At 42.6% G+C, this 13679-nt stretch overlaps 2 protein-coding genes across 3 annotated transcripts in view; one reads left to right on the forward strand and one right to left on the reverse strand.

Annotated features, from left to right (window-relative positions):
- EDARADD (EDAR associated death domain) overlaps window positions 1-12911 on the forward strand; it is a 64588-nt gene extending 51677 nt beyond the window's left edge. For both annotated transcript variants that reach the window (XM_041748855.1, XM_041748854.1), the window contains exon 6: window positions 8868-12911. In XM_041748855.1, coding sequence (XP_041604789.1) covers window positions 8868-9250 — 383 coding nt within the window. In that variant the 3' untranslated portion in view covers window positions 9251-12911. The remainder of the gene's footprint in view (window positions 1-8867) is intronic.
- The window catches only part of LOC121487035 (translation initiation factor IF-2-like), a 38141-nt gene continuing 30090 nt past the window's right edge, over window positions 5629-13679 (reverse strand). The window contains exon 3 of the mRNA XM_041748501.1: window positions 5629-6082. The gene's annotated coding sequence lies outside the window, so the exon portion shown is untranslated. The remainder of the gene's footprint in view (window positions 6083-13679) is intronic.

The raw sequence follows: 13679 nt of genomic DNA on the forward strand, positions 1-13679 counted from the left end.
CCTGGATTTTATTTAATTCTTGTCTTTGAAAACCTGAGTTGTCTGCAATCTGGCTTCTAGCTGGTTAGAATAAGCGCTGTCGGGAGCATGGAAGGCACTGCTATAGAAGGACGGATGAGACAGACTGTGAGAAATGACAGCTGACGGTTTGAAATCAGGCAAAGGAAACAAATGCAAATCAGAATCAGCTACCACTAGAAAAGCAAAGCCTCCTTCGTGGAGCTAGTGAGTGCAGAAGCAAACAACTGGGGAGGGGGTGCAGAGCACAAGGAGGAGGACACCCACTGTGATGCCCTGGATTAATACAACAACGCAAATCACATTCAGTTTACTCGGCTAAAGGAGCCATTAAAGTTTTACAGCGTTTTCATATAGGTTTTCAAAATGAAAACAGTCCGGCATGAAAGGAGTAAGACTCAGTTTTTAGAAAGTATCCCCCAAATTGAAAATATAAACCTCTCCTTGTCCCCCATCTGGTGGCAGTAGATATCACACAGACCACACTTCCTGCACTTGGTCCCGACACTAGGCCAGTTTTTCAAGGATGACTTTCCGACAACCTCGCATAATTCAGCACTTGCCCAGCCCATACCGAATTTCCCCCACAGAAATGAATGTAAACTAGGATTGTTATTTTTTTCAAATTAGGTCCATTAAATGACACTTTGTTAATATGTCCTTTTCACATAATTTCTGAAGCCAAATTCCCATGGAATTCTATGCTTTATTTTTACCTGGGTCCTTTCTTATCTGAGTTTATTTTTCTCTTAAAATGCCCTCTATGCTCCGGTTTTGTTTGATGACAAAATTGAGGTGCAGCATGATTTACTATCCCAGATCCTTCCAATTTGTCAGTTAGACTCCCCAGTGCTTGATGTCTCCTTTAAAGGGTATTTGAGAGAGAGAGAATGAAATGGGATTGTTTTTCCCTTTGGTTAAGAGATCAAACGCCCACCAAAAGCCTTTGGGTTAGTTTCTTGGGAGATAAAAATAGTTCATCATTTTCCAACTCAGAGCATATAAACTACCTCCGATGAATAATGTGATGTGTGCATGCACCCCAGTGATTTATCAAAGCCATAAACTGACATTTTAAATATATTTATTTCCAACCACATTGGAAACCACACATAGAAAAAAGCACAAATTTACAACCTTAACACACATTACTGCAGAAGTATTCAGCTCTACTCTGATACTTTGTTGGTATTTTGCAAGCTCCAAATCTGATAATTTGTAGACACCTGGGATAGAGGTGTTTTATTTCAGGACCACAATATTTTGCTAGTTGCAAAGTTGCCAATGGAAAGATGTTTACTATTTAATTGTTTGAATTAACTATGTATCCTGGGGAACGTTATTATAAATGATCTAGAAGCTCCCAGTGGTCCTGAGCACACTGGAGGGAAACACCCATGTAGAAATAGCTCTCGAAAAGCCAGGGTGTACAAGATAAAACAGCACCTACCCTGCAGGGAGACACATTAAGTCAGTCTGTGATCCACTGCCAACATCCTGACTGGAGCCAATTTCTAGGCTCAACTAATCATGACCTCTGTGAATCCTGAATCTTGTTCCAATTCACAATTAACTCTTAATTGACCAGTATTTTAAAACCTGCCAGCCCCACGCTGGAGTTATATGGTGTGCCGTTGGACACAGACTGTTTCTTACTGATGTTTTAAGTGACCTGAGCCACACCTTGTCAGCGAACATTCTTGATTCCTAAACGCTTCTTTAAAGTCTGCGTTAATGTGTATGAGAGAGAGGATGAAGATTAAGGAGAGAGGACAGGAAACACCCTGTAGGAAAACCCACACATCTACTGCTGAGTGTGGGGAAATGTTTTCTGCTCAAAGACTTAATCACCAAACAGACACCCTATCTCTCAAAGAAAAGTAGCTCTGATTCCAAAACGTAGTCTTGGCAGACCCTTCTAAGAGCTTACCCCACAGCTGTCTTTAAGGAAATAGTCTTCAACCCCAGCTGCATATTAGAATTCCCAGTGAAGCCTTTCAAAATTCCCATGTCGGGCAGCCCCGTTGGCGCAGCGGTTTGGCGCCACGCTGCAGCCCGGGGTGTGATCCTAGAGACCCGGGATCGAGTCCCACATCGGGCTCTCTGCATGGAGCCTGCATCTCCCTCTGCCTCTCTCTGTGTGTCTATGAATAAATAAATAAAATCTTTAAAAAAAATTCCCATGTCCGTCCTGCACCCCAGACCAATTAATTAAGGATCCTCGAGGGTGGGGCCAGAGTTAGGATTTTGTGAATTTCCCTGGGGTGGAGGTGGGGCTCTGAGGGGAGGAAGAGTTCTATCTGGTAGCCAAGGTTGAGAACTCCTGCTTTTGAAAAGGCCGTTGGTTATGCTCCCTTATCCACAGCTCTTAATCCTTTGTTGCCTGCCCATCATGCCCTGGGAAGAGGCTTTAATGGATGATCTCATTCAATCCTTGTAACAACCTTATGAAATAGATCTCTCTGCCCCTGTTCAGGGAGTGAGGATATGGCCTTGGCGATCTCAGTTACCTGTCTAAGTTGCACACCTGCACCGTGCTACCTGGTACTGACAGCCAGTTGGCATGCCTCTAAAGCTGTTATTAATCTCTGTGATACACAGGTTACTCCTTCTCCATAGCAATCAGGCGTCTTTCTTCTGCCTTGTATATGCTCAGTTAGCACTAAAAAAAAAAAAAAAAAAAAAAGTTTTGGTTGATTTGAAATTTTCTGGGTAGCTCTTCTTAGGCTGCTCAGAGGTTTCTAATTGGACTGTTTCTCTATGACATACTCTTCATTCATTTGATTTACTCAACAAATATTACTGAGCACCTGCTTTGTGCCTGGGATGAAGTGGTGACATCAGACAGCAAAGTCTCTTTCCTCTTGGAGTTTATATACTAGTTGGGAGTGGCAGACAAAAACCACAAATAAATAAGTCATTACTTAGGGTGGTAGGTGTGCCTTGAGGAAAATAAACAAGGGTAATAGGATTTTTCCTGGCAGAGGAGAATCCTGCTTTCAGCTAAAAAGGTGCACGGGGACCTGAACAATGCAAAGGAGCCAGTCATGTGAAGAAATGAGGAAGGAGGACTCCAGGGAGAAAAGCTAGCTGGTGCAAAGGCCCTGAGGCAGGCCTGAGCTTAGTGATCTGGGGATAAATGTGGGTAGGGGAGGGCAATGGAGAAGGAAGGGAGCTGGAAGATTTCAGCAGGGGCCAGATTACATGGGGACTCTTTTCTTCCCAGTGTCTTTAAAAAAAATAATAAATGTAAAACCTAACATCTTTACATAAGATCTAACAAAAATGCTTTCATATCATTTATCGCATTTAATTAATGAGATATAGAAATTATCATTTTCATTTCATGGATGAGGAATCAGAAGTCTGTAGATGTGAAATGCCTAGAGAAGTCAGGCTGTAGGAGTTTGGAGCACTGAGATTTAGTGAGCCCCACATGACACAGGTTGGAATGATCCAGGACTAAAGACTCTGAGCCCCTGTGGAGGGGCTGGTTGTATCTTAGCCCCTCCCTCCATAAATGACTGTGGTGGGATGAAGAGGCACTGGGAAATCTGTTGCTTTCTCCTCTGACAAACTCTCCCCAAGTGTAAACCAGTACTCAGACTAGACTCACAGAGAGTGGGTTTTCTAGGGCTTTGGCTTCTAAAATAGGAAGTCATTGTACGTTGATGGTGTGTTCCATTCTGGCTCTGCATCAGCAGAAAGTACACCAGTCAAGTGTCAAAATATGGCAAGTGAGGACCCTCATTAGACAATCCGAGTAACTTCCTTTTTGAAATAGCCCTCCCTTCTCCTCCCCCAAGTCTAGAATCAATCCCTTCTTTTGTATTTAAAATACAATGCTGTAAGGTTTTCTCCCAATACCTCTTTATTGTCAGGAGACACAGCAACATTCTTTTTCCTTTAATTTTCTCTCTTCAGGTCCTAAGATTCATCAAACAGTAGTAACAAATCTATCAGTGGGTGCCTGGCCAGATCAGTGGGTAGAGCATGCAACTCTTGATCTCTGGGGTTGTGAGTTCAAGCCTCACGTTGGGTGTAGAAATTATTTAAAAACAACAAGTGTCCCTTCTCTCCTGGGGAGAAAGCATAGTTCTTCTTCACTCATTTGGCAAACAATTTCTGAGCTGCAGCTATATAGCACCCCTGTGCTTGTTTTTTGAGAGGCATCAGATAATAATTCCATTTCCCCCCATTTCTGATGAAAGCTTCTTTGGTCCTATGTCTCTCTCTCCCCGCAATTGTTTCTTCCCCAAGGCATCGCCCAGCCTAGCCTTTTATGTGCACCATTACATGATAGGTGTTTAAGGCAGTATAGGACGAAATACATTTGATACGATACAAAACAAAACAAAACATGTTTCTCCACTTAAGTCCACCAGGGAGCTAATTATAGTTTATGATTCTAAAGCAGGCAGCTTTAAATTCACTAGTGTTGATGTTTCGTGTCGATTGCAATTCAGTAAATGGTTTGTGATTTGTGTCACAGAAAATACAAAAGGGAAACCGATAGATTTTGGCACATCATTTCTTTTCAAACAAACTAAAAAATGGTCAAAGTTCAAAGAAAAGCTTCTCCTACACTAGAAGGCTTAAAGAAGCTTTGCAGAAACCTTACTGATGTCTTTCTTCTTCTTTATATTATTTATTAATATTTTTATTCCTTTTCTTGACACCAAAGGAAAGAATCTCACCAACACTGAATCTTACAAAGGTGGTGTCAGAGATGACCTTTGCACCTCAATATATTTAATGCAGAACTTGGGGATTTCAATCCTTTATTTTTCTGTGACATTTAAAAATATTTTTTGAAACATCCAAAGAAACACAATCATAAACAATTAGAAAATATCCATTATTAACAATTTTGTTATACATACTTCCAGACTTTTTTTGTGAATAGGTATATATGCTTTACATGAATATGAATGACTATTGTTTTTTTAGGGTTTTTATTTATCATTTTTATTTATTCATTAGAGACACAGAGAGAGAGAGAGAGAGAGAGAGAGAGAGAGAGGCAGAGACACAGGCAGAGGGAGAGGCAGGCTCCATGCAGGGAGCCCAATGCGGGACTCGATCCCGAGACTCCAGGATCATGCCCTGGGCTGAAGGCAGGCACTAAAGCTGCTGAGCCACCCAGGGATCCCATTTATCATTTTTGAGAGAGAGCAGGAACTGGGGCCGGGGGGCTGCAGAGGGAGAGGGAGAAGCAGGCTCTCAGCTGAGCAGGAAGCCCAACACGGTGCTCTATCCTAAGACCCCAGGATCATGACCAGAGCTGAAGGCAGATGCTTAACTGGCTGAGCCACCCAGGCGCCACTACTTTATTGTTTGTTTTTACAAAAACAGAATTATACATGCTTTCATGGCCATTTGACAGAATATTGTTCATTTGATCCCACCTTTAAATAAGAGCAAAGAATATTGCAGAATTTCCCTTACATACTTCCTTTAGGAAGAAATCACCTTTGCCATTACAAAATTCATTTTTTAAAAGATTTTTTTTATTTATTCATGAGAGACACAGAGAGGCAGAAACATAGGAAGAGGGAGGAGAAGCAGGCTCCATGCAAGGAGCCCGACGTGGGACTCGATCCCAGGACCCCAGGATCACAACCTGAGCCAAAGGCAAATGTTCAATCGCTGAGCCACCCAGGTGTCCCACAAAGTTTGTTTTTTAAGTAAATAAACATCTGTCCCATCATGCTGCTAAAGCTTTACTTCTTAATGCATCATTATTAACATGGCTCAAGAATGGCTCTCCCTATATTACACAGAAATGTAATTCAGCATTCTTAAACTCTAAGATGTGGAACACACTGCAGAAGGATCTGGATCTGTTCTCAGGGCATTTAAGGTGTAATGAGGAACAAGAAAACCATGCAGAACATCTCACCGCAAGGCAGAGTCAGGAGATGCAAACAAAATGATGGAATTCTGAGTGAGGTGGCATTCTGGACAGGAGCTGGGGAGATTTCATGCCAACAGGTGAATCTGAGGTGGGTTTTATGGGCTGGATGAAGCTCAGCAGAGAAAGAGAAGTTCAGTAGAGGAAGTCCTGTGAGAGGGAGAGGGAGAGGGAGAGAGAGAAGAGAGAAAATTGATCAGAGAGAAAACACCAGAAAAGACACGGAGGCCTCATTTTTCCAACTGGGAAATTGACAAACATTTTTTAGTTGGTGCTGACAAGGGTCAGGTGAGATAAGTGGTATCACTGTTCCCTGGTTAGAGTATAAATTGGTACCACCTTTATTTCTGGAAAGCTGCGGCACATGGATTGATGGCCTTAGAATGCTCATTCTTTTGGCCCTAACAATCCCCTTACTGGTGCGGCGAGTACATATGTGGCCAAAAATATATGTGCAATGTTCTGCATCAAATTGTTCCTCTAAATTGTGAGAATTTGGGAAAGCCTGAAATGTTCAATAGGTTATACAAAATCTCTAAGGGTATATAACTTCCAGATTTCTATACTGAGCTGATTATTAGTTTTTTAATTAATCTGAGGTAGGCTTTGTAGGATGGATGAAGTTCAGGGAATGGAGTAGTACAGCTGGTCTGGAGCACGGGTTGTATTTAAGGATGTTGTAGGAAGTAAGACAGGAATTATAGCATGGAGAGCTTCCAGTGGAGGCTGCGATATGGGAACTGGGTGGATGCAGTGAAAAAGTCCACCAGGACATCTCGGGAGCTCTAAGTCAATAGGGGAGTCAGAGAGCTTTGGGTGCCTTAGAGGGAGAAATTGAAGTACTGTTTTAGGTCTTAGCAGTGAGACAGGCTGGAATCTCAGCACATCAGACGACAGGGTAAGGGATGCAGCTGGGCCATGGTGGGATGGGGCTGGGGGTTCTGGGCTCAGCTGTCAGAAGGAACGTTCAGAAAGGATACAGCCTAGCATGCAATAGGCGGTATCCAAAGGGTGTTAGGAGCCTTGGGCCCAGGTCCAGAGGCAGCCATATCCAAGGGCAGCTGGTGTGAGGGGGGGCCATTCAAAGCAACAGGAGGTCCAGGTGACCTTCAAAGTCAGGTGGGAACCTGCTTATTCATGTAATACATTGTTTACCATAGAAATAAAATAGCCCTGGAGAAAGTTTGGAAAATAGAAAATCCTATGGAATTAAGACAATAGCTATTACCATTTTTGTACATTTCCTTCCATAGTAATAGTAACATCGAGTTCTCATATACTTCTAATGTCCAATACACACATCCCTTACATCTTGCATTTTTCACTTGACATTACAGCACACGCATTCTCTGGGTTGCTACGTGGTCTTCATAGTTATTTAAATGAAATTCCAGGCAGCCCGGGTGGCTCAGTGGTTTAGCACCGCCTTCAGCCCAGGGCCTGATCCTGGAGACCTGGGATCGAGTCCCACATTGGGCTTCCTGCATGGAGCCTGCTTCTCCCTCTGCCTGTGTCTCTGCCCCTCTCTCTCTCTGTGTCTCTCATGAATAAATAAATAAAATCTTAAAAAAAAATTCCATCAAGTAGTACAAAAATGTCTTCCACTAATCCCTTAACTTTGACATTTGTTTTTTAAAAATGGATAATAAAAATAAGACTGTAATTAAACATTTTCATTTGTATACATATTCTAGATTATCTCTTTAGGCTGGGTTTCCTGAAGTTATATCCCAGATCAATGAATATGAGCAGGATTTTTATGGTTCTTGTCATCTTATACTTGCCTCCAGATTGCTGGTTCACAATCTTTGGATCACCAAAGACACTCTCTTGTTCTAATTTTTAATTTCCCTAAACTGGGAAGTCCAGGGCTCAGAATAGTAAAGGTCATTGCAACCTCCCAGAATTTTCCAAGCCAGTAATCTCTGGCATAGCCTTTGGCTGTTAAAAATCCCTGGTCAGAAGGGTCAGGAGACCCAGTATGGATGCAGAGTTGAAGACACGATGCCATGCTGTGCAGAAACACCACTTACAACTTTATTTTAAATAGTTTGCCAGCAATTCTTCCCGCTCCTTCATCCTCCCCCTACACTCATGCTCCCTCGTATTGAAATGAGGCTAGAGATAACTGATGGAAAAATGTTTGCCCTTCCCCTGGGCTGGGGCTGTGCCCTCCTTGGTGAGGCTCAGCTCAGAAGCCTCCTGTTCATCCATCCCACTGTGCACACCTCAGGGTGTTGGCTTCACTTCAAAGGCAGCTGCATGGGTGAAGAAAACACAGATAAAGGCAAAGGCATGATAAGGTGGTCATAAATCTAAAAAGTAAGTTTTCTGGCATTATCAATTATCTCTCCGTTTCAAATATGCGTATAGACTGGATATTCCAGTTTTCTGTTTGTGTGTGTGTGTGTGTGTGTGTGTGTGTGTTTAAAGGCCTTTTAAAGAATTGTGTAATCATTTATACCCTAACATGCCATGTTAGGCATTCAAAAGCTGTCAGGGCTGACTTGTAACTTGGAAGGGGTAGGGGTGGAGGTCCAGGTAGGTATAGGCTGGTGTACCTATGGGATAGTTGAGCGTGACTTCCTCTGGTGACCTGCCCACAGAGAGAGCCCTGCTCCTCCAAACTCAGATTCCCGCCAGCAGTCCCACAAACACACAATGTAAGACACAGAGAGTCTCAAAAAGAAAGGGAAGCTGACTGTGTAAAATCTCACTAGTGCTTCTAGCAAAGCAAGCCATCCTTGGCTGTCAAAAATGCCACATTTGTTGTGTGAATATATAGAAAGGAGTATCCTGAAATATTCCTCTCTAAGGTGCACTGTGCTGTCCACTAGTGCTGCTGGCATTCCAGCAGAAGGATAAAGGATGGAAGAGATGGACGCGTGTGTTTGCTTTTTTGCTGACCTGTGGACCATATTGCTTGTTCCTGCAGACCTAAGCAAAGATGAGTCCTGCAAGGAGAACTGTACTTGTTCCTCCTGTGTGCTCCGGGCCCCGACCATAAGTGACTTACTCAATGATCAGGACTTGCTTGATGTCATCAGGATAAAGCTGGATCCATGTCACCCAACAATAAAAAACTGGAGGAATTTTGCAAGTAAATGGGGCATGCCCTATGATGAACTGTGTTTCCTGGAGCAGCGGCCTCAGAGCCCTACCTTGGAGTTCCTGCTCCGGAACAGCCAGAGGCCAGTGGGCCAGCTGATGGAGCTCTGCAGGCTCTACCACAGGGCTGACGTGGAGAAGGTCCTGCACAGGTGGGTGGATGAGGAGTGGCCCAAGAGGGGTCGTGGAGACCACCCCAGGAACTTCTAGATCTTGGCTTCTTTGGCCTCTTTGGACCTTGAAACAACCACAGGTTAAGGAGGAATGTGGATCTGTTCTTTTTGTAATTGTTTAGGATAAGGACATGAGAATGATGGACATTGATTGGTTCTCCCCAAAGCTGGTGGTTTTTGGAGGGGTAGGGTTGTGTTTTGGTGGCGGATTTTTGTTTGTGTAAGTTTTGCACATCTGTTTTAATTTAATATTTGAATCTGGTTGGGGAAAGATACTTTGTAGCCTCAGATGGGGACCAGGGCCAAAGACCACAGTCAGAATGGAATCATGCCATGATGAAAATAAAATGATCCTCTCCCTTCAATACTGTGGGAGACTGAAATGAGAACTAAGATTGTGGATGGTGCCAGCGGGTCATCATCCATGGGATCCTTCATGATGGACTGACAGCTCTCCCACAGCTCAGAGGACAACACAGAGAAATTACCTTGTTCCTTTTTCTGTCATAGAGGACTTTGGTATCATGGGGCCATACCTTCAGGCCATATGTGCCATCTTTTTTATTCAAATACTTTGGTAATCTGTGCACTATCAAAAATGCCATTTGTGCAAGTTTTTTTTTTTTTTTTTCAAGAAATACGAAAGTAGTGGCAAGAGGACAGAGTTAGGAATCAGGAGGGTTGTAAGGACCTTGGGCAAGGTGTTTGACAGAGAGAGTACACAAAATGCCCTTTGTTACCCAAGACTTTTTAATAATTGCATTAATAGTTGCTCTTCCATCTTTTGTATGAGGCTGAGTGTTTCATCCCTGGGATCAGGTTCAGCTAAGACATAAATAAAAATCACCTGGCCCAGAGTTGAAATGTAACAACTTCTAGCACCTACTATCACAGCTGGAAACAGAGCTACCAACAAACACTACATAGCGGTTTAGCCAAGAACAGGAAGTCTTTGGTGCTGAAGATCAGTATTAAAATCCAAATTTTAGAGGATTTTAAACCAAATGAAAAATTGGATCTGATGTTCTTATTTTGTGGTTTAGGGGGAGGTAAAGTGTGGAGGATGGAAGAGTTTGTTACTGGAGAGATCAGATTTTCTCCCTCTCTCTCTCTCTCCCTCTCTCTTTAATGGGGTAACAGAGATATGAGGCAAAGCCTTGGCTTGTTTGACAATTTCATGAAAGCCCTATTTGGATTTGGCTGTGGGCTCAGAAAATTAAGGCACTCCTTTCAGTTTGGTGGGATTCTGTACAAGTCCTGGATTAAAATAAACAAAAATGATGAACATTGATTGGAATACAAAAAAGATAAGAATTAACTCAAAATTATTTTCTCAACTTCCAACATATTTTTCCACTGACAGTTTTAGCAGTTTTTATTAGGTTGCCAATATATAGAGTCAACTTTGCTATCAAATATAAACTCTAAACTAACCAAATCTACTATGGAGATTTACTCATCACTTCTGATTCAGGGTTAATCTCACCAGCTCATCTTCCTCTGTTTGATTTATCAGATAAATGTCAGGTTTATCACAAAATGTATTTAAAGGAGCAGCCAGTAATAAAATGTGGAGCTTTTTATAATTAGGTTCTTTTCAATTGATGTCCAATGAGGTGGTTGTTAAATATTTATCGTCAGCTATGGTCCAGGCCCCCATACAGAACTCATTAAGGGGGCTCTAATCTTCTAGGAATTTGATTTTATGTTCCAGGTTCCCATTAATCCACAGCGACACCCCACCCTCAATATGTTAGCCCAAAATTCACAGTGGAAGAATATAGATGAACTTTTGGCATTCTTTATTGACACATTAGGGAAGTAGAACCAAAAAGGGGTTGTGATTATTCAGTGAGGCATGATACAGGCCCCTAGCAGCTGGATGCCATCACTGCTTGTGTCTTGCTACCCCTGGGATACAAGGAGTGGGCCCCAGGCTGGCCAATGTCCCGCTAACTGCAGCCTGGCCAGGTGCCACAGGAAGTCCCTTCCCTCTCCATGCTGCTGGGGAACTTCATCTTTTTATCACAGTTCCCCCTGCCCATCTCCATCCTGGCCGACCTGTCATGCTGCAGGCTCTCTGAACAGGTAGAAGCAGGAGGAGGGGGAGAGGGAGGAAGATGGGAGGGAAAAGCCCTTTTGCTCCCTTTCATCAGCCTCCTCCTTCCTCCTCCGGCCTCTAGGCCTCCACCTCCTCCAAATAGAGACCTAAAAGAACAGGTGGTACATCCACCCCTACCACCAGCCATCACTCCCATGGAGATGGGGAGGTTTTTGTGATTTCCAGACACTTCCTCCACCTCCAAATCACATAGGACAAAGGTGCAATGGGAAGAAAGAGGATTGGAATAAAACCACTCCCAGCACCCTGACTTCCCTCCCTGATGCCTCACCAACTTCCCTGGTCTCATGCCCTGCTCCTTGGGGGATTCCCAACTCAGTGGACACTTTGCTCTATTGAAAGCCATGGCAGGTCACAGACCACCCTCAGTGGCTTGGAACAGTAGTTGGGGGAAGTAGGCTTCTAAATTTCCTCCCAGTAGGGCCACAGCTGCAAATTTTAAATAATGTTTAAGGTTGTAATATCCCAGACATTAAATCTGGAAAATATTGTGAAGAATTTTCCCATGGAAACATTATTATACAGGTCGATGAGGTTCTTTAGAACTCTGTGTTCTATATTTCCCAAATTTCTGAATTAAGTTTTTTGTAAGCTGGCTTGGGAACACTGGTCCCTGTTAGCACTGCTTCTGTGCTAACAAAATGTGGAATGTGTTTCCAATTCCAAACCCAAACTTTCAATCTCAAAACTGACTCTCAACTGAACTTATCATCATAAGTATCTTGAACATGGCTATTGTTTGTAAGTGTCTGCTGAACTTACCTTTGAGTTGGGTCAAAAATGTTAAGACAGAATTCAGGGGATTCAGTTATAGGTAGAGCTGAGTGTGCTCCGTTACCGTCAAATTCAGAAATTCCAGGAAAAACATGTGACCGCGGACCACCACCCCCTCATCTCTCCATTTGGCATCATTACTTCCAAAGTCCTCATTGCTAATCATTTCCATTACTGGCTAAGAAAGCTTAAAATTCCTGTTTATAATTGTATGAGGGGAAATGCCAGGGTGGATGGGATTTTTTTTTTAATGGAGGAGTTGACATGAATGTGCTATTTGAGTTTGATTCTACCATTATTTGTGCATACTGATAATATCTATCGATTGACATTTACCTTATGAAAAGTTTTAATTATTAGAAGTATGATATTAGGGGTGTGTGGGTGGCTCAGTCGGTTAAGCATCTGCCTTCAGCTCAGGTCATGATCTCAGGGTCCTGGAATCAAGCCCCATATAGGGCTCCCTGCTCAGCGAGGAGTCTGCTTCTCCCTCTCCTTCTGCCATTCCCACCCACTCATGCTCACCATCTCTCACTCTCTAACTCTCTCTCTCTCTCAAACAAAAAAATAAAATCTTAAGAAGAAGTATGATATTAGCAGGGAGAAATTTAGCCAAAAAGTTTTTTAAATACAAGTTCATTTGGAATCTAGACTTTGATTAAATGTAGGGTGACTTTTATCTCTGTCACATACAGGCATATCAAAGAGTAACTGTCAACTGAAACAGAACCTCAACTCAATTGCATAATAACCCAAAATAATCTTAAGCTAATTTTTAGCAAATAAATACTGTAATGGTGGAGTACGTGAGTGGTTAAGCGTCAGACTCTTGGTTTCAGCTCAGGTCATGGTCTCAGGGTCATGAGATCAAGCCCTATGTAGATCTCCAAGCTCAGCAGAGGGATCCCTGGGTGGCGCAGCGGTTTGGCGCTTGCCTTGGACCCAGGGCGCGATCCTGGAGACCCGGGATCAAATCCCATGTCTGGCTCCCAGTGCATGGAGCCTGCTTCTCCCTCTGCCTGTGTCTCTGCCTCTCTCTCTCTCTCACTGTGTGCCTATCATAAATAAATAAAAAATTAAAAAAATAAAAAGCTCAGCAGAGAGTCTACCTGAAGATTCTCTCCCTCTGCCCCTCCCAACAGTTGTTCCCTTTTTATTTCTCTCTAAAACAAATACATCCTTAGAACAAATATCATAACAACCAAAATAGGCAGAGACTTCACAAAGGTAGGAGTGGAAAGGAAGGAAATCACTTAATGATTAATTGATTAAATAACTGTTAAAATGTAAGTTCATTAATATATAAGATTTTCCCATTATGTGTTCCTAGGGATCTTGGTTAAATTGACCATGCTGTAGATGAAACTACTTATGATGAGGTCCTTTTGCTATTAGGAAGATGAAATCACTTTAGCTATGTTCCAAGATATAGTCTTTCAAACAACATTCAGTGCAGTATTACATTGTGACACTTTATGTTATGAACCCAATTTATTTGCTTGCAATAGAAAATCACCACCTGTGAGAAAGGGAAGCAAAGCCACAATAAACACCACACACACCCAAGAGA

The sequence above is a fragment of the Vulpes lagopus genome, chromosome 3 (assembly GCF_018345385.1).
Source record: "Vulpes lagopus strain Blue_001 chromosome 3, ASM1834538v1, whole genome shotgun sequence".
NCBI lineage: Eukaryota > Metazoa > Chordata > Mammalia > Carnivora > Canidae > Vulpes > Vulpes lagopus.